Raw genomic sequence first — 19,476 nt, 5'->3', positions numbered from 1 at the left:
GACTTTGAAAAACATACTACATAGACAAGTATATTTTCACAGAAAGTTCCTTTTAATATGTAGGCTGAATGTTCAATTCTATATTCACCAGAGGACTAACAATGAGATTACTATTGTGTTGATAATGAGAAAACTGAGATGTATTATGTGTGGACCCCTATCTGTTTTTAAGCAGCTCGCAGCAGAGGAAGGCAGAGATGTACACAAACCATACAACGTCCAAGTGTCCAAATTCTGGTATAGTATAAAGTACTATGGGAACTCTTTTTTTTTGAGATGGAGTTTCACTCTTGTTGCCTGGGCTGGAGTGCAATGGGGCAATCTTAGCTCACTGCAACCTCCGCCTCCTGGGTTCAAGTGATTCTCTTGCCTCAGCCCCCCCAAGTAGCTGCGATTACAGGTGCTTGCCACCATGCTCAACTAGTTTTTTTATTTTTAGTAGAGATGGGGTTTCATCATGTTGGACAGGCTGGTCTTGAACTCCTGACCTCAGGTGATCCGCCCACCTTGGCCTCCCAAAGTGCTGGGATTACAGGTGTCAGCCACCGCGTCTGGCCAATGAGAATTCTTAAGCAGGAACAATCTATTCTGCTTGTGGGAGACTCATTTATTCATTCAATAAATATTTACTGCACACCTAAAATATGCCAGGGACTCATTCCATCTTTCCACTGTGCCAGACAGGACCTGGGGAACACAGAGGTGAGCAAGATAGGCCAGGTACCTCTATTCATAGAGCTTTTACTTCATGGAAGAGACAGACAATAAACATATCAAAGATATTCCCATTTCAGGACTTTTTCATCTGCCATTTTCTCTGTGTCAGGACTTTAGAAAAAAATAATAATTTTTTGAGACGGAGTTTCACTCTCGTTACCCAGGCTGGAGTGCAATGGCGTGATCTCGGCTCACCGCAACCTCTATCTCCTGGGTTCAGGCAATTCTCCTGCCTCAGCCTCCTGAGTAGCTGGGATTACAGGCACGCGCCACCATGCCCAGCTAATTTTTTGTATCTTTAGTAGAGACGGGGTTTCACCATGTTGACCAGGATGGTCTCGATCTCTTGACCTCATGATCCGCCTGCCTCGGCCTCCCAAAGTGCTGGGATTACAGGCTTGAGCCACCGTGCCTGGCCCCTAATTTATTTTTAAGAGATGGGGTTTCACTCTGTTGTCCAGCTGGTGCAGTGGCTATTCACAGGTATGATCTTGGCACACTACAACCTCACACTCCTAGGCTCAAGCGACCCTCCTGCCTTGGCCTCCTAGCTTGTCTGAATGAATTTGCTTTACATATTTGCATGATTGGCTTCTCATGATCACTCAGGTCTAAGCTCAAATGTCACCTCATCAAGAGATTCCAGATTTCCTGCCACCAATTACCCAACTTTGTGTCACTCTATTTCATTTCCCCATGTTATCTTCTTCATGGTCCTTATATACACATACATATACACCACTAGAATATAAGGTCATGAGGGTAAGGACAAGGTGGCAGCACTGGACATGGAGAATAATGGACAGGTTTTGGACTGGGAAACATAAGGGTCACTGTGCTTAACTTCCAGCATCCCTTCCACCCCAGATGACTAGTCTAAAATAATCCTGAGAATCCCAGGCCCTTTGCCAGTGACTGGCTTAGAATAGACATGGGAGGCCAGGCAGGAGGGTCGCTTGAGCCTAGGAGCTCACACCTATAATCCCAGCACTTTGGGAGGCTGAGGCAGGCGGATCACGAGGTCAAGAGATCAAGACCATCCTGGTCAACATGGTGAAACCCTGTCTCTATTAAAAATACAAAAATTAGCTGGGCATGGTGGTGCACACCTGTAGTCCCAGCTACTCGGGAGGCTGAGGCAGGAGAATTGCTTGAACCCAGGAGGCAGAGGTTGCGGTGAGCCGAGATCGTGCCATTGCACTCTAGCCTGGGTAACAACAGCGAAACTCTGTCTCAAAAAAAAAAAAAAAAAAAAAAGAAGCGGACATGGGGCTAGGCGTGGTGGCTCATGCCTGTAATCTCAGCACTTTGGGAGGCTAAAGTGAGTAGATTACCTAAGGTGGGTGGATTACCTTATAACTAAGTCTCCTATCTTGCCTTTTTATAGTGTACCCTCAGAGTCACCAGAGGTCTTACTGGCCAACATGGTGGAATGCCGTCTCTACTAAAATACAAAAATTAGCCAGTCATGGTGCCGTGTACCTATAATCCCAGCTACTCGGGAGGCTCAGGCAGGAGAATCGCTTGAAACCAGGAGGTGGAGGTTGCAGTGAGCCAAGATTGCACCACTGCACTCTAGCCTGTGCAAACAGACTGAGACTCTGTCTCAAAACAACAACAACAAAAAAAGAAACAGACATGGTACCAAATTCTGGTCTGTGAGATGTCCGTTTTTTCCTAAGAAAAACTCCCTCCTGTTCCTCTGAACGCTGCGATGACTGAATGTTATCGTGGGAACTGCTGCAGCCATTTGTTATCAGCTTGAAGATGAAGTTTTACTATAGATCGTAAAGTGGAAAGAAGAAAAGAATCTGGTACTGGATGACACTGCAAGCTCCTGTACCAATCAATCCTGATGTCTGTCCTACCTCTGGACTTTCTTTTATATAAGATGATAAATTATCTCACTCTTTAAATCAGTTAAGAGTTGGGATTTTTTTTTTTTTTTTTTTGAGACAGAGTTTTGCTCTTGTCACCCAGGCTGGAGTGCAATGGCGCAATCTCAGCTCACTGCAACCTCCGCCTCCTGGGTTCAAGCATTCTCTTGCCTCAGCCTCCCAAGTAGCTGGGACTACAGGCTCACGCCATCACGCCCAGCTAATTTTTATATTTTTAGTAGAGATGGGGTTTCACCACGTTGACCAGGACGGTCTCAATCTCTTGAGCTCGTGATCCACCTGCCTCGGCCTCCCGAAGTGCTGGGATTATAGGCATGAGCCTCCACGCCTGGCCAAGAGTTGGGATTTTCATAGGCACAGGAAGAATGATCAAAAAAGGTTAAAGAAAAAAAAGACAGGTGACTTTGAGCAAAGTCTTAAAAGATTAATAGGAGTTTGTTGTGTAAACAAGGGAATTTGGAGAAGAGACAGTAGATGGAGGAAGTAGGTCCTGGTAGAGGGAGCTACATGAACCATGTTATGCTAATATGAAAGCTCATGGAGGATAAGCAGTAAGAATTGCTTGGGGGGGGGGTGCACATGTTAAAAAGTCACCTTTCTCAACTCTGAGCCCAGAGATTCTGATTCACACCTACAGACTACACTTTAAGACACATGGATGGGCCGGGTTCAGTGGCGCACGCCTGTGAGCCCAGCACTTTGGGAGGCCGAGGTGGGGCGGCGGATCACAAGGTCAGGAGTTTGAGAGCAGCCTGGCCAACATGGTGAAACCCTGTCTCTACTAAAAACACAAAAATTAGCCGGGCGTGGTAGCACATGCCTATAATCCCAGCTACTTGGGAGGCTGAGGCAGAAGAATCACTTGAACCCAGGAGGCGGAGGTTACAGTGAGCCAAGACTGGCTGCTGCACTCCAGCTTGGGAGACAGAGTATGACTTCATCTGGGAAAAAAAAAAAAAGAGGCACATGGATGTATCTGGAAGAGTAAATGGTGTAGTGCGGCTACAGAAGAAAGAATCTTGAGCGGTGAGGAAAGTGGGGAAAGCTGAGACTGAACAGATGAATCTGGCTGAAGAGGACTTTGTCATGTAAGGATCCATAGACCGGAAACCTCAACAAGCAGGGCTGGGTCTGCTATTCAGTGACTGTACAATGTGTTTAACATGGTATCAGGCATTTTATGAGTGGTTAGTAAATATTTACTAATAATAAATACGTAAGGGTTGAAGATTGTACTCTGCAACTAGTAGGCAACAGTAAGATTTTCAGAGACCTCTGGTGACTCTGAGGGTACACTATAAAGAGGCAAGACAGGAGACTCAGTTTTAAGGCTTTTTAAATATTGCAGGTGAGAGAACAACAAGGGCTATGAGAGAGAAAAAGAAGGGATGTGACTCATATTTTTGGGGTAGAATTAAGAGGATGAGAATGATGAGGAGAAGGAAAGTGGTCAAGCTGCCTGGAGTTGTTCTGAGCTATAGGGCTGGTTTATAAGGTGAGGCCATGAGACGGCTGAACCAGCCTAGAGGATGGGGAAAGTAAGAGTTAAGAGGAGAAGAGGCTAAAAACCTAGCAGAATCCCAACTTAAAAAACAAAAACAAACAAACAAAAACTTATTTGCCATGTGTTCGTTTAAAAATTGAATGCATCTGAATTAACTAGTTTTTTAAAAAATTACAAATATAATACATACTCATGGCAATAAAGTGAAACTACAGAAAGTAAACTAGTCCTCCCCAGGTCCCATTCCTCAAGGCAACCACACATATATAATTCAAGCATATTTAAAAGGACTCGGGATCATGTGTGTATTGTTATAACTTGACTTTTCAATTAGTTTACTTTGAACTTCTTTCTAAATTCCCCTGTTGGGAAGTACTTGTGTTGCTTCCAGTTTTTTGCTACTACATATTGTAACCTATATCTTGATACATTTTTTTTTGACTTGTTGAGACTAGCTATAGGATAATTTCTTTTTTTTTTTTTTTTTTTTTTTGGTGCCGTGACTGGGATAATTTCTTAAAAGCTTCCTTTGGCTGGGCGTGGTGGCTCAAGCCTGTAATCCCAGCACTTTGGGAGGCCGAGGCGGGTGGATCACGAGGTCAACAGATCAAGACCATCTTGGTCAACATGGTGAAACCCCGTCTCTACTAAAATTACAAAAAATTAGCTGGGCACGGTGGTGTGTGCCTGTAATCCCAGCTGCTTGGGAGGCTGAGGCAGGAGAATTGCCTGAACCCAGGAGGCGGAGATTGCGGTGAGCCGAGATCGCGCCATTGCACTCCAGCCTGGGTAGCAAGAGGGAAACTCCGTCTCAAAAAAAAAAAAAAAAGCGTCCTTTGTTCGATGGAAGGGCAACAAACTTGGTTGGAAGGGCAAGTAATGTGAAATTTTGATAGCTATTGCTTAGTTGTTCTCTCAAGTGGTTATATTAATAATTTATATACCCACCATTAATGTGAAAGAGGGCCCACCTCCTCCATCTTTATCTATATTATCTCTAAATTCTAAATATTTGTTAATCAAGGTGGAAATGATCATGCTTTAATATGCATATTAAAAATTATGAATGGCTGGGCGTGGTGGCTCACACCTCTAATCCCAGCACTTTGGGAGGCTGAGGCAAGCAGATCACCTGACGTTAGGAGTTTGAGACCAGCCTGACCAACATGGAGAAACCCTGTCTCCTTAAAAAAAAAAAATTATGAACAAGATTATCTTTTTTTTTTTTTTGAGACAGGGTCTTGTTCTGTCACTCAGGCTAGAGTGCAATAGCATAATCTTGGCTTACTGTAGGCCTGACCAACCAGGCTCAGTGCTATCCTCCCACATTAGCCTCCCAAGTAGCTGAAACCACAGGCATATGCCATCATGCCTGCCTAATTTAAAACAATTTTTTTGTAGAGATGAGGTCCCACTCTATTGCCCAGTATGGTCTCAAACTCCTAGACTCAAATGATCCTTCCAAAATGCTGGGGTTACAGGTGTGAGTCACTGTGCCCAGCTGAGATTGAGTATCCTTTCATGCTATTGGCCATTTGTATTTTGTGGGAGAGAAACTACCTGTTGAGTCTATTGTTCTTTTTTTTTAATTAAAAAGTTCTGAAAATTTTTGAATATAAAAAATACACAGAGTATTTTAATAGCCACACATGTACCTGTCACATAAAATGAACAAATATTGGCATTTTGTAATGTGCACTTCAAATATTTCCCCTACCTTCCCTCTTAAAAGAAGAACATCATAGATTAAAATTAAATTTCTAAAAAAAAAAAAAGTTAAATTCCTGTAAGTATCCATTCACCCACCTTTTCAGGAACAATCTGAAGGAGATAGGAGAGGTAGATACGGATAAAACAAAATCAGTGGAAGATTTCTACCTTAACTTAATTAAACTTTTTTTTTTTTGAGATGGGGTATTTATCTGTTACCCAGGCTAGAGTACAGTGCCAGGATCATAGCTTAATACAGACTCATACTCCTGCATTCAAGTGATTCTCCTGCCTCAGCCTCCAGAGTAGCTGGGAATACAGGTGCATGCCGCTGTGCCAGCAAATGTTTTTTTATTTTTTGTAGAGATACAGTCTCTCTATGTTGTCTGAGCCACAGCATCCAGCTGGTTAAAATCTTTAGTGTTTGCCCAAAACAAGAATATTAATAAGTGTTTATGCTGCCTAAATTTAATGTGAAGTCTAATACGAATGCTAAATGATTTCAATTTTAAGAAAATATAACATTTCACACTACAATATCTAAAATAAAAAAAACAAACAAACAGAAAAATGTTGGCAAAGGTAGAGAAATTAGAACACTCATGCATTGCAGTTGGTGATGTCAAATGGGATGGCCACTTTGGAAGAAAAAAAAAACAACCTGTCAGTACTTCACAAAGTTAAACAGAGTTACCATATGACCCAGCAGTTCCACTCTGAGGTATATACTGAAGAAAAATAAAACCATGTCTACACAATAACTTCAACATGAATATTTGTGGCAATGTTATTTGTAGCAGAAAGTAGAAAAAAGCCAAATGTCCACAACTAATGAATGGATAAGCAACACATGGTATACTACACAATGGAGTATTTGGCAATAAAAAGGAATGAAGTACTGGTGCAGAAGGGAAGACACAACAGAAGGGAAGAACCTGGAAAGTACTGTGTTGAGTGAGAGAAGACAGTCACAAAAGGCCATGCATTATATGATTTCATTTATATAAAATGTCCAGAATAATCAAATCTATAGAGACAGAAAGTAGATCTGTGGTTGCCAGGGGGCTGAGGAATGACTGCTACTGAGTGTAGAGTTTCTTTTAAGGATGATGAGAATATTCTGAAATTATACAGTAGTGGTGGTTGCACAACGCTGAATACATGAAAAACCACTGAACTGTATGCTTTAGATAGGAGAGCTAGATATGAATCAAATCTCAATAAAGCTGTGAAAAATTATTTTAAAATGGATTTTTTTTCAAAGAATCAACTCTGCATTAGGCAAACAATTTACCAGAATATCCTGAGACAGGAGTGGAATAATACCTCCAGCTATTACCTGCAAATGAGAGCTGCTTTAGGCGGGCATTTGATCGAGCTTCCTGGACTTTATCTGTCAGTGACTTCCAAGCATCTGAAAGAAAAATAAAGAGAACTGTAAGCCAGAAAATATGCGTGTAAACCCTTCTTAATAACAACGATGTGCACAGGGACTGTGCTTAGAATCCCTGCAGTGTGAAAACTTGCCCTACTAGAACAGTGTTTTGTGATTTTTCTTAGAGTTTCAATCAGTTCATTACATATGAAAGGAGCTGGAAAGGGGCACTACCCATGAGGGCTTCTTTCGGTTGGAGGACAAAGTACTAAGGAGAGTCATTTCCAAACGACCTCTGAATCCCCAAGGCATTCACATGCCTCTGGTCTCACACCTGAATGTTCGGTGCTGTTATGTTCCCTGTACCCCTAATCAAAACAGCACTAGCGTTAACGATTTAACCAGGACTATGGGAAGATCATAACCTCTCAGTTCCTTAAAGTTAAGGGGTAGAACTAGCAAATCCTCACAGTCCCTTCCAGTTCTAACCCAAGATTCTGTGATCTCTTCCTGTCTGCTAGGCATTTCCACATGGATTTCAACACCACTCCCTGTCATTGTCTTCTGTGGAACCCCGTACCCCTTACTTACCTGCTTTGCTCTCCATGTTTTGTCTTTTGTTTTAGTTCCCAGACCTGAATCTTTACAGTCATCTTTGACTCTCCCCTCTCCATATTGAACCAAGTGTGTCCATTCCTCTTTCCTTTCCTTTCCCACTGAATGTAGGCTTTATTACTGGGCATCTCTACCCTAGCAGAACTCTCATCTTTTAGTGTCTCCAGTTCAACCTGTCTTATATAGAGCTAGCACCTGAAATTCTGCTTCCGTTTACTCCCCCAAGTTTCCAAAGCCCTCATGGTTTGGCACTGAAGGCCCTATAAAACCTGTGCCCAATCCACCTTCCCCATCTTCTCTTTCACTACTGCCTGACACTACTCTAAACCCACCAAATGCAGTCCTGTCTTTCTAACTTTGTTGACCTCCCTTCTTCTTCCTAGAGAGCGCTGCATTCCTCTTTACCTAACCCAAATTCCATTTTCTCCTTTAACAGAATCTTCTATTAATCTTATGGGTTTTTGATAACCCTAACTCACCCATGGTGACCTTTCTCTCCTTTGAATTCTTCTAGTACTTACAGTCTAGAGAACATTTACTAGTCCTTCAAAGGTGGATGAACACCTACATGCTTGGGATACAAAGATGAATAAGAAAATAAAATTCTAGCCCTTATGGAGAGCTTGCTGTTGAGTGAGTGAGTGATAAAAGTAAACAAACATTTACAAAACAACTTTTAAGCTATGAGAGAGGAACATGTAAGATTCAAAAGGAGGGAGTGAGAGGGCTTAGCTACCTCAGAAGGTCAGGGAAGACCATCTGAGCTGGATCTTTAAGGGTGGGCTGGAGCTCACCAGTTGACTGAGGGAAGGGAGGAGAAAGCATGTGTGAAGGCAGACAAGGGAGAGAAGGGCACAGAAGGCGCACGAGGGAATAGCAAAAGACGAGGCTGGAGCGGGAAGCACGGTCCTCATGGGCTCTGTTAGGTGTGTGCAATCTTGAAAACATAATCTGTATCATTAACTTTTCACATAAAATATGGCTATTTCTCCAACAAGACAAACGTCTCAAGGACAAGGAAAATGTATAATGCCTCCAGGTATCCCCCATAACACCTAGCATAAAACATCCACCTAAATGGTGCTAATACTCTCATATAATGAAGCTCTAGCTGAAACAGTGCTTCTGCTGATGGTCAATCTGATTTAATCCACTCACCTTCAATACTTTCTGCACAGATCTGAAAGCCATCATCACTGGAAATTTCAAAGACAAGTCCTTTCTTCGGTTTTCTCTCAGCAATGCTTTCCTTCCGCTTTTGTTCTTGCTGAAGCCAAAGCATCAGCGGAGAGCTGAAATTACTTTCTTCTTCTTCCACTGTTTTAGGTTCTAAGAGGGAGAAAATAGGGGCCAAAGTGGTTGCAGTTACAAATGCTTACTGAGCACTGACTAGGTGTAGAGTGTTTTACATAAATGATCTCTGAGCCTAACAACATTCCGCAGTTGGTTTATTATTCCCATTGATAGATAACAAACCCAAGGCTCAAAGAACTTGCCTAGGTCATTGACAGAAAGTAGTGACTAAAACCAGATTTTTTTTTTTATATGAAGTTATGCGGTCTCTGTGGTAGAATTTCAGGTATGGCAATCTGATAGTTTTCCCATAAGCAACTGTCCTCTGAGTTATACCCAAAACTCCCTAATCTTGAAGTGACCATTTGTTTCCTAATCAAATTCATTAGAACTGATGGAAAATGCTATGGAGATGTATCCAGTATTACAACCAAAATCTGACTATCTAATAAAAATGGTTCTGAGTTTTCTTTAGTGACAACTAAAAAGTGAAGTGAGGTTATGACTAGCTATTCACACCTCAGTGCTCGTAAAACCAGTACAGTAGAAGAGTATGGGTATTGTCTTGAGTCCTTAGCTGACAGGTGATCACAGATACATACTGGAAGAACACTGCACCAGGAGACAGGTGTACCAGGTTTCAGTCTCCAACTTTGGCCAAATCACTTAACTTCTTTGGAGCTTGGATTTTTTTTTTTTTTAATGTAGTAGACAAGTAGGTAAAGTGGGTGATTTTTTTTTTTTTTTAAGATGGGGTTTCTCTATAATGGCCAGGCTGGTCTTGAACTCCTGACCTCAGATGATCCACCCACCTTGGCCTCTCAAAGTGCTAGGATTACAGGCATAAGCCACTGCGCCCAGGAAAGTGGGTGATTTTCATTGTCCTTTTAGCATTGATATTCTCTGATTCTAACCTGTTACCTGCCCACATACCTGTACTTTCTTGTTCATTTGCTGGATTTTGGGTCACCTGAACTTCCGGAAGAACAGCCACTTGCCTAAATAAAAACCAAATGTAAGATATAATAGCAGCTAGTTCTTCACTTCAAAGGAAAACATTCATAATTTGCTATGCAGCTCTGGTATACAAAGTAACTGCTAGAAAATGAACCACAGGGGACTTTCTGTAGAACTTGCTGAATAAATACAACCACAACATCAAACTCTTTCTTTTTTTTAATTTTTATTTTTTTCACCCCTTCCAAAATAAAACTCTTTCATTAGATTCTTTACTAAATACTGACATTAAGTTTCTGCTTTTAAAGTTATAAATTATGCCTTTGAAATTCTTCTCATACTGTTAGTATTAGAAAAAAATGAATGGACACTTGTTAGAAGCAATTCTAAAATTACTTAAATAAGTTAGCTTATTTTTGTTTAACTAAAAACAAAAAATAAGCTCCATAAGCTTATAAACCACCATCAATTTTCACATTCTTTTTTTGAGATAGGGTCTCACTTTGTTGTCCGGGCTGGAGTACAGTGATGCAATCACAGCTTGCTGCATCCTCCAACTCCCAGGCTCAAGCAATCCTCCAACCTTTGCCTCCTGAGTAGCTCGGACTGTGGATGTGCACCACTGTGCCTGGCTAGTTTTTAATTTTTGTAGAAATAGGGTCTCCCTGTGTTGCCAAGGTTGGTTTCAAACTCTAGGCTCAAGCAATCCTCCTGCCTTGGCCTCCCAAAGTGCTGGGATTACAGGCATGAGCCACTGTGCCCAGCCCCAATTTTTACTTTTTAAAACTAAATAAATTCTGGAAACAATTCAAATGTATATCAATTAAGACTCATTAAATTACTGTAGGTTCATACAACAGAATTGGAGGCAGCTATTTAAAAAGTGAAGCACACCTATATGTATTGACACAGAAAGATGTACATAAGTGAAAAATCAAATACAAAACAGTCTGTACAGTATTCCTCTATGTAAAAAAGTGTAAACATATTCATATATATACCATGTATATCTGTATATGCATAGAAGTGTCTGCATAGATTATTCCCTAGAGGTGGCCATTGCTAATAATTTGTTTTTATCTTTGTTATCTTCTGTTATCTGTTATTGCTAATCACCACCTCTAGGGAATTAAATAATTAATTATTTAAACAATTATTCTGTGGTTTTTTTGTTTGTTTGTTTACAAGCCTGTATTATTCCTAATTAAAAAAACTTTGGCTTTTTTTCTTCAGAGAGGTGGCCGAGTTGCAGACGCAGAGATGCAGATCTTTGTGAAGACCCTCACAGGCAAGACCACCACCCTTGAGGTCGAGCCCAGTGACACCATTGAGAATGTCAAAGCCAAAATTCAAGACAAGAAGGGTATCCCACCTGACTGGCAGCATCTGATATTTGCCAGCAAAGAGCTAGAGGATGGCCGCACGCTCTCAGACTACAACATCCAGAAAGAGTCCACCCTGCACCTGGTACTGTGCCTGCGAGGTGGCATTGAGCCTTCCCTCCACCAGCTTGCCCAGAAATACAACTGCGACAAGATGATCTGCCGCAAATGCTATGCTCGCCTGCACCACTGTGCTGTCAACTGCCGCAAGAGGAAGTGTGGCCACACCAACAACCTGCGCCCAGGAAGAAGGTCAAATAAACCTCTTCCTTCCTGGAAGGGCAGCCTCCTGCCCAGGCCCCATGGCCCTGGAGCCTCAATAAAGTGTCCCTTTGGTTGACTGGAGCAGCAAAAAAAAAAAAAAAAAACTTTGGCAAGAAAACAATTATCAATGTGAATCAGGAAGAATTATTTTTTAAATGAGGTGGACAAAACTGAGTTTCGTCTTAAAGGACAAATTCTTCAGCTTACCCTGCAGGCTGCCCACACTCCTTCTGGGAGGACTGCTCCACACTAGCTGTATCTTGCTGCTCAGCCTCTGCTCCTGGAGTCCTGGAACACAGGCATTTGTATCTTTTAAAAAAATACAACCAGTAAATATATACCAAATGTGGAGGTGGGTCAAAGAGATGGCTCTATCAGGATCTGATAAAGTCTATGAGCCAGAAAACTGACCTAAGGTCATAAAGGTTCGAATAGTTTGAGGGGGCACAAGGGCCTTCTGGGTTGCTATAAATGTTCTGTATCTTGATCTGAGTGGTGGCTACATAGGTGTACTTCACCTAGGCTGCAGTGCAATGGTATGACCATGGCTCATTTGGCCTCTAACTCTTAGGCTCAAGCAATCCTCCCACTTCAGCCTCCTGAATAGCTAGGGCTACAGATGTGCAACACCACACCCAGCTAATGTTTTAAATTTTTTGTTGTTTAGACAGGGTCTCACTATGTTGCACAGGCTGATCTTGATCTCCTGAGCTCAAGCAGTCCTTCTGCCTCAGCCTTCCATAGCGCTGGGATACAGACACGAGCCACTGTCCTTGGCTTTCAATGATAAAGTTTTAAAAAAAGGACCCTATGTGGATCTACAATAGGGAGCTTTGCCCTCAAGATAAGAATAATCATTCCCTAGTATAAGCCCCAGTAAAAAAGAAACAGGAGCAAACAGCAACATTGTTTAAAATCAGGGCAAAAAGTAATGAGAGATGTGGTTCTATCCAAGAGACAAACTGCCCATGGATGGAACTACATTTTGCTATATACATAACCACTCAGAGAGAAAGAAAGTCAAAACCCAGAAAACTCCCAAGTAATGCAGCTTGAACAGAAGAGTGTCTCTCCTAGAAGGCTACCACATTAACAGCCCCTAGTTTCCAGCATGAAATCCCACAGACCCAGCATAGCTAGTATTTGGCTCTCTCACCCTGTGCCTGAGGTCAGGGATGTTGCTTCTTGGTCTGGAATGTGTGCTTCAGAAGAACTGGTCCGCAAATGGGAAACTTTGTGCTTCTTGCCATTCCCTTTGTCTAGAGGCGGCTGAATCCGTTTGATTTTTGGTTTGGATTTAGTGGGACCTGGCACTGAAGGGCTTGCTGACCGCTGTCCAGAGGATGGAGAGGATGGAGAACCCCCAGGAGAGGTGGAGCTTGCTTGCACAGCTGAGGATAAAGCCTTGTTCTGCTCCAGACCCACACTATTATGAGTGTCTACTGTCTGGGTAAAGTTGGATACCTGGGGCCCTGAAGTAGAATCAAGATCACGCTGGGAAGAATGCATCCCAGATTTGCTGGCAAGGAGCTGGTTCACGTGCTGAAGCTGATAGTGTTCGTCTGCCTCCCCAGAAGGTGAAGCAGCTGTTATGCCCGTAGTCTGAGTGGAGGGGAGCACACAGATGCTAGATGCTGCGGTCATTGCAGCAGTAGAGGGAGTCTGTGATGTCCCCAGTTGTGGAAACATTCCTGAACTTGGTGGTAAAGCCACAGGCTGCTCCTGAATCCCCAGGCTCTGCTGGCTTGCTTTGATTAAAAGATTGCTTATTGAGCCAATATCTGGGGTGCCAAGCAACCTTGGGTTGGTTAAGGTGACATGTCCTGGAACTGATGCACTACTTGTAGGGGTTGTGGTAGTTTGCATGGATACAACATTCAAGACAGAGGAACTGGATGCCAAGCCAGACACAGACCCTGATGTGAGGTGGCTAGTATCCTGGCTTATTGTTGATGTGCCTGCCGCTGTGGCAGCAGTTCCTCCCACACTCTGTGGTAACAGGGGTGCCTGTTCAAAATACATGATGCTAGATTTAGATCTTTTTATGATGTTGGGGACAGTTCGGTGAGAGGAAGTATTAAGTGACCCCAAATCTAACAGATTGGGATTAGAAAGCTGGGAGGGTGTGAAGTTAATCAATGTCATATTAGAAACAACATCGGAAGGAGCAATGTTTGAAGGGGTACTAGAGGGAGCAAGTTTCTTATTCTTTCGGGTCTGTAGACGAGATATGGGTCTTTTCTTGAGTCCGGAGGATGGAGTGGCCACTGTGGTACTGAGGTCTGTCCTCTGGCTGGATTCTGAAACTAAAAGTTGGGGATCTGGAGGAGGCTGAACTCCAATAAGCAGGCCTGAAGGAGGATTGCCGATGTTGGGTGGGAAACTACTTTGAGTAGCTGCAGGGAAGGAATGTAAGTGCTGGTGATGAGACATGGGTAGCAATCCTTTGCTAGCAGAAGGGAACAAAGATTGAGAAGTTGGCAAGCTTGGATTCAGTCCCGTGGTTAGGGTGAGACCACTTCCCATGGGCCCCAATACTGAAGTATTTGTCTCCATCACACTGGGTGTAGAACTGACGGAAGAGGTCAATTGGATTTTCTGGGTGACTCCATTTGGAAGAGTTTGGAGAACATAAAGTGGCTGCATGTTCTGGTTAACAACTATGAGTTTCTCGGTGGCTGGCTTCAGGTGGGGTGGAGTGGTCTGAACAGCTGCATTGGAAATCTGAGACGGGCCAGGACTATCAGTAGAATTGGGCACATACTTCTGGTTCTGGATAGGAACAGTTGGGGAAACAGGTACCTGAAGGCCAGGGGTGCTACTGCTTCTAGTTAAATCCTGATTGTTGCCATGACCTTGCTCTACTGAACCACAAGGAGGGCTAGAGATGTGGTCTGCATCCATGTGTCCTTGGATAAAATGATCAGGAGTCATGTGGCCTTCAGGAGCTGGATCTACTCCTGGGCTCAGCAGCGCTGGGTCACCTTCAGAGGAGGCTACAGATTTTTCTGTGATGGTTACTCTCTTCTCCCCCGAGTCTGAGATTACAGCTAGTCTACTGGGATTCTGGCTTGGGACAGTGGGACTCCGGGTGGTCAAGACAGAGAGATCAGATGGTAGCTCTAGAGGCAATTCAAACTGTTCCTCTGCTGAGATAGAGGAAGAGACACTACTGTCCACAGGTTCTGTTGTAGGCAGCTGCTGAGAAAATACTTCAAAAAGACCCATATCTTTTTCACGATTACTGTCAAGACCCAAACCTTCACCAAGATTCAGGAGTTCTGATGATGACGACTCTGGGCTCTCACCCAAAGCTTGCATGGATGGAGTATTCTTTAGTACAAAGTCCATAATGTCCGAAGGCAGGATATTCCCACAGTCATCACTATTGTTATTGTCTGAATCTGATTTCAGGAGCTCAGTATTATAGGTATCTAGCAAATTTTTGTCTGAGGGGGTGCTTGTGTGGACTCTGCGGCTTGACTCCAATGTGCTGAGCTGAGCTTCCAAGGAATCCTGTCCCTGTGTTTTAACTCTGCTTACAGAATGGCAGTTATCCATCTTTGGCTCATTTTTGTGGCCAACAGAACTCTTAATGACATGTTCTTTCTCCCCAGCATCTTCAGGTCGATCAATCTTTAAGTTCTCTGTTCCATTTTCTTTACTGTTTCTTTTTGGAATCTGGCTGCTTTTCCTTGTTGTGGCTGTGACACTAGTATCACTCTCTGTCCCATCATCAACACCATCCAACTGTGAAATTTTTGGAAGATCACACTGTTCCTCCTCCCGAAATAAATTATGGGATGCCAGTCGTTCCTCTCCACTTGAAGAAATCACTGTTCTAGTGAAGTTGTAATAGTATAAGTCATCTTCATCTGAGGTGCTTAAGTCATCAGCCCCATCCACCTGTCCTTCAGCTGATCTCTTGCCTCGTTTCTTCCCAGTTGAGCTGCTGTAGAATGGAATGTCTTCTTCACCATAGGATCTTACTCCATAGAGTGGGGTAAGCCCAAAGAACATGTTAGAACGTGCACGGGCACTGCGACGGGGATACCTCCTTTTAAAAGAGCCATCCTCCTGAGGTTTGGGGCCATCTGGAAGCATTAGGTTTCTGTCCTGTACTGGAAGATTCTGATAGTTGTTGCTTTGAGAATCCTGGCATGAGGTATTATTGGGGCTTGGTTGGGCCACTGGACCATCTCCTGGATTTTCAGAGGCTGAAATTGGTTCTGTGGGAGATGTTGACTCTATTTGCAAAGGGGAAGCAGGACTACTTTCTTTCAGGGCGTTTTTGGATTGACTCTCATTTTCCATTTTTAGAGGTGTCAGGGTCACTTTGACTGTGCGTTTCCGCGGTGCCTGTAATTCCTTGGTAGATCCTTCTACTTGCATGGATGGAACTTTGGGGACTCCTGGCATAGAAATGGCTTTATCACCAATCTTATCAGAAGAAACATTGTTACATGGTCGTTGGCCCATATATTCAGGAGTCAAAACTTCATCAATAAACTCTGGCTTCAGGTTTCCTTCCTCACCAGTTGTCACCTGACCAGGTTCCAAAAAAGATTTACTGGAATGCTTTTCTTTGAAAGTTTCTTTACAAGATTTTTTCCCTTTCTGTCTCCTGTCTCTGGAACTAGATCCCATATGTTCATTGATAATGGATGACCTGTTGCTCATTCCAGATAGCTTCAAGGTTTTGACTTCAGTATCTTCATCTGGAGAGGGGTTTGCTAATTGGGTAGAATCTGCGTGTTGGTCTCGATCATTCCTTTGCCCCCTCAAATGGAGTTGTGGGAAGGAGAGGGACTCTTTAGAAGAAAATGACACCGAAGAAGGCTCAGCAAAGGAGCCAATTTTACTAACATTCAGTTCTCTAGATGCTGTGTTATGAACCTGCGGGGCCAGTTTAGGAATTCCAGAGTAAGCCACATTATGCGCAGATCCTTCTGAGCTCTTGGAACTCAGCGCTTTGGTCTTCTCTCCCTTTAAAGAGGAGCTCTTGGTTGCCAAATCTGAAGCACTGGACTGCTTCATTTCTAAAGATGAAGATCCATCCAAGTGACTGTTTTTATTGCCTATGGTAACCACAGTCCTTTGCAAATTTGAAGAGGTGGAAGTGTTCTGCCCTAAACTAGTACTTGAATTCAGTGGCCCTAAGACATGATCAACTGCTTTGGCACTTGATTCAAGATCAGAAGCGGTCCCAACGGTGGAGACTGAGGAAACACTATTCCTAGAGTAAGTATTCCCAGTTCTCATTGGAGACATTATCCGGAGTTTGGACCGCTGGGGTGATAAGGAAGAGGTACTGTGACGTCTGGAGCCAATGCTTCGAAGTCCAGAGGAGAGTAGAGGATCGCCCACTGTGACTATTTCATGAGTGGTTGGAGTAGGACTTCCTAAAAAAGAGAGAGAGAAAGTAATAAATGCTATTGTAGATAGAACAAATATGTAGAAGTCACTGGTTTCAATGATTTGGCTATATATATTTATAGGTAACTGGAAATCTACATTTTCTATTTATTTACTTATTTTTTGAGACAGTATCTCACTCTGTCACCCAGGCTGGAGTACAGTGGCACAATCTCGGCTCACTACAACCTCTGCCCTCCGGGGTTCCAGCAATTCTCCTGCCTCAGCCTCCCACGTAGCTGGGATTACAGGCATGCGCTGCCACACCCAGCTGATTTTTGTATTTTTAGTAGACACAGGGTTTCACTATGTTGGCCAGGCTGGTCTCAAACTCTTGACCTCAGGTGATCCACCCGCTTCAGCCTTCAAAAGTGCTGGGATTACAGGTGTGAGCCACCACGCCTGGCTGAAATCTACAGTTTCAGTCAGTAAAAGTCACCAAGATAAAGCTGCCTGAAAGAATTATAATTTAATCTTTGGGCTGATCTTCTTAGGTCAAGTAGGTCAATAAAGTCTTTCACCTGCAGAAGGCAATGGTCGACAGCCAGGGGATCTCTGTGCTGGAGAATAACTGGGTGTTCGAATCCTAGGGACCTTTGAGATGACATGATAATAACAGGAGCCAGAGGCTTGCGAATGAGGAGGTCGGTCTGGTGATGGAGGACTTACAATTACAGCTGTGTTTTGACTCTCTTTTGAACATTCTGTGGCAGAAAATAAAAACTCTTAACTAAAAAAGCCCAATTAAAATATCAAACAAATTAACCAATAAAAAGTCAGCTGTCAGGTAAATGTGAAACTAGAAGCAAATGAGACCTCCCAAGTAAATTACTTTTCCCCTACCTTTCAATCACAAGTCCTCCCTGAATCGCATTCAGGTCCCATCCCCTTTTTTTCTTTTTTTGAGACACAGTCTCACTCTGTCACCCAGGCTGGAGTGCAGTGGCATAGTCTCGGCTCACTGCAACCTCTGCCTCCCAGGTTCAAGTGATTCTCGTGCCTCCACCTCCCAAGTAACTGGGATTAATTACTGGGATGACAGGCGCCCTCCACCATGCCTGGCTAAGGCTTTTGTATTTTTAGTAGAGATGGGGTTTCACCATGTTGGCCAGGCTGTTCTCAAACTCCTGGCCTCAAGTGATCCACCCACCTCGGCCTCCCAAAGTGCTGGGATTACAGGCATGAGCCACTGTGTCCGGCCTCAAGTACCATCTTGATTCAAAACTAACCTGTAAAAGATGTTGGACTATGGGCAATGGTTCTATTTTCATCATGTTCAACAGTGCTGTTGATATCTGGCTCTACGACTGGAGGACGGCACTCCACTATCTTGCACGTATATACACAGCGCTTGCGAGCATCTGTGGTGCTCCAATATACCCTGGAACACCTGGGTAAACAGATTTGGGAAAATCATCATAAGGGAGAGGACAGAGGCAGAAACTAGCATTTGTCAAAACCTCTCTTCATCCTAGGTTCCCTGGTCCTCTTAATTATAGAATTTAGCTTTATTTCATGGGTTCTTAGTATAGACTCCCCTAGTTAGGTTGTTCCAAGCTTTTTGAAGTCCTTGGTTTTTCTTAGCCTCTCAGAAAATAGCCTAAGATCTTTTTTTCTTGTACCATAAGCAGGCACCAAATATAGTAAAATATTCTAAAAGCCAGTGAAAGAAAAATATTAAAATACTATAAAAAATAGTTTTGGCCTTCAGGAAGGGACTAGTGCCTTACAATGTATACAAAGTGTGGCTCAAAAATAAAATAAAGGGCAAACCTGAGTTGTTTCCTTTGGGAGAAAAGTCCCATGTGACAAGAGAAATGTAAGTGCTTCAAATTTGCTGAATGCTAGTGGATCTGGTTTGTGTGAAGAGCTGCCAGCTAAATGTGGGGTACAGATTGTGTAATTGGAATACAGAGTAAGTTGGAGCATATATTGCAAAAAGACTCCAATGCGAAAGCGGCAGAAGGGGAATTTTGAACTTATATTGTTAGCTTGTTAGACATTTTAACAACTTGCTTCATATAGGTAAGATTATAAAATCTTATTGAAAAAATTGATCATTATTGTGGGGTTTTACAGTTTTAGAAGGACTTACAAAATGTAAAGTTGGGAACATGGAATTAGCTGTTTTATCCCCAAAAACAATTGCACTTCTGCATGTAGATGAATGGAATTTAGAGGAATCTTAAGAGACTGACCTTGTGTCTTAAGTTTTTAAGTTTCTACTTAGGTTTTATTTTTTAGTAATTCTAAAATTATGTCGATGATACTTTACTTCTATACCTGGATTCAGCTAATATAAACGCTGCTTTAGTCCCAGTCTACAAGCAGATGAATCAGAGAACT

General features: G+C 42.9%; 1 protein-coding gene and 1 pseudogene across 9 annotated transcripts in view; one reads left to right on the top strand and one right to left on the bottom strand.

Moving 5' to 3' along the window:
- Positions 1-19,476, bottom strand: part of KMT2A (lysine methyltransferase 2A) — a 90,878-nt gene that overhangs the window by 6,640 nt on the left and 64,762 nt on the right. For all 8 annotated transcript variants that reach the window (XM_054241320.2, XM_054241322.2, XM_054241321.2 and 5 more), the window contains 7 exons: positions 18,360-18,520; positions 17,652-17,834; positions 12,872-17,117; positions 11,923-12,003; positions 10,046-10,110; positions 8,978-9,148; positions 7,169-7,243 (listed from right to left, as the gene is read on the bottom strand). In XM_054241320.2, coding sequence (XP_054097295.2) covers positions 7,169-7,243; positions 8,978-9,148; positions 10,046-10,110; positions 11,923-12,003; positions 12,872-17,117; positions 17,652-17,834; positions 18,360-18,520 — 4,982 coding nt within the window. The remainder of the gene's footprint in view (positions 1-7,168; positions 7,244-8,977; positions 9,149-10,045; positions 10,111-11,922; positions 12,004-12,871; positions 17,118-17,651; positions 17,835-18,359; positions 18,521-19,476) is intronic.
- Positions 11,313-14,381, top strand: LOC103796047 (ubiquitin-ribosomal protein eL40 fusion protein pseudogene; annotated as a pseudogene). The gene has a single exon (XR_013523073.1). The product of XR_013523073.1 is annotated as a ubiquitin-ribosomal protein eL40 fusion protein pseudogene (transcript).

This window comes from Callithrix jacchus, chromosome 10 (genome assembly GCF_049354715.1).
Source record: "Callithrix jacchus isolate 240 chromosome 10, calJac240_pri, whole genome shotgun sequence".
Classification (NCBI taxonomy): domain Eukaryota; kingdom Metazoa; phylum Chordata; class Mammalia; order Primates; family Cebidae; genus Callithrix; species Callithrix jacchus.
The sequence above is the reverse complement of the archived record's forward strand: the minus strand, read 5'-3'. Positions and strand labels throughout refer to the sequence as shown.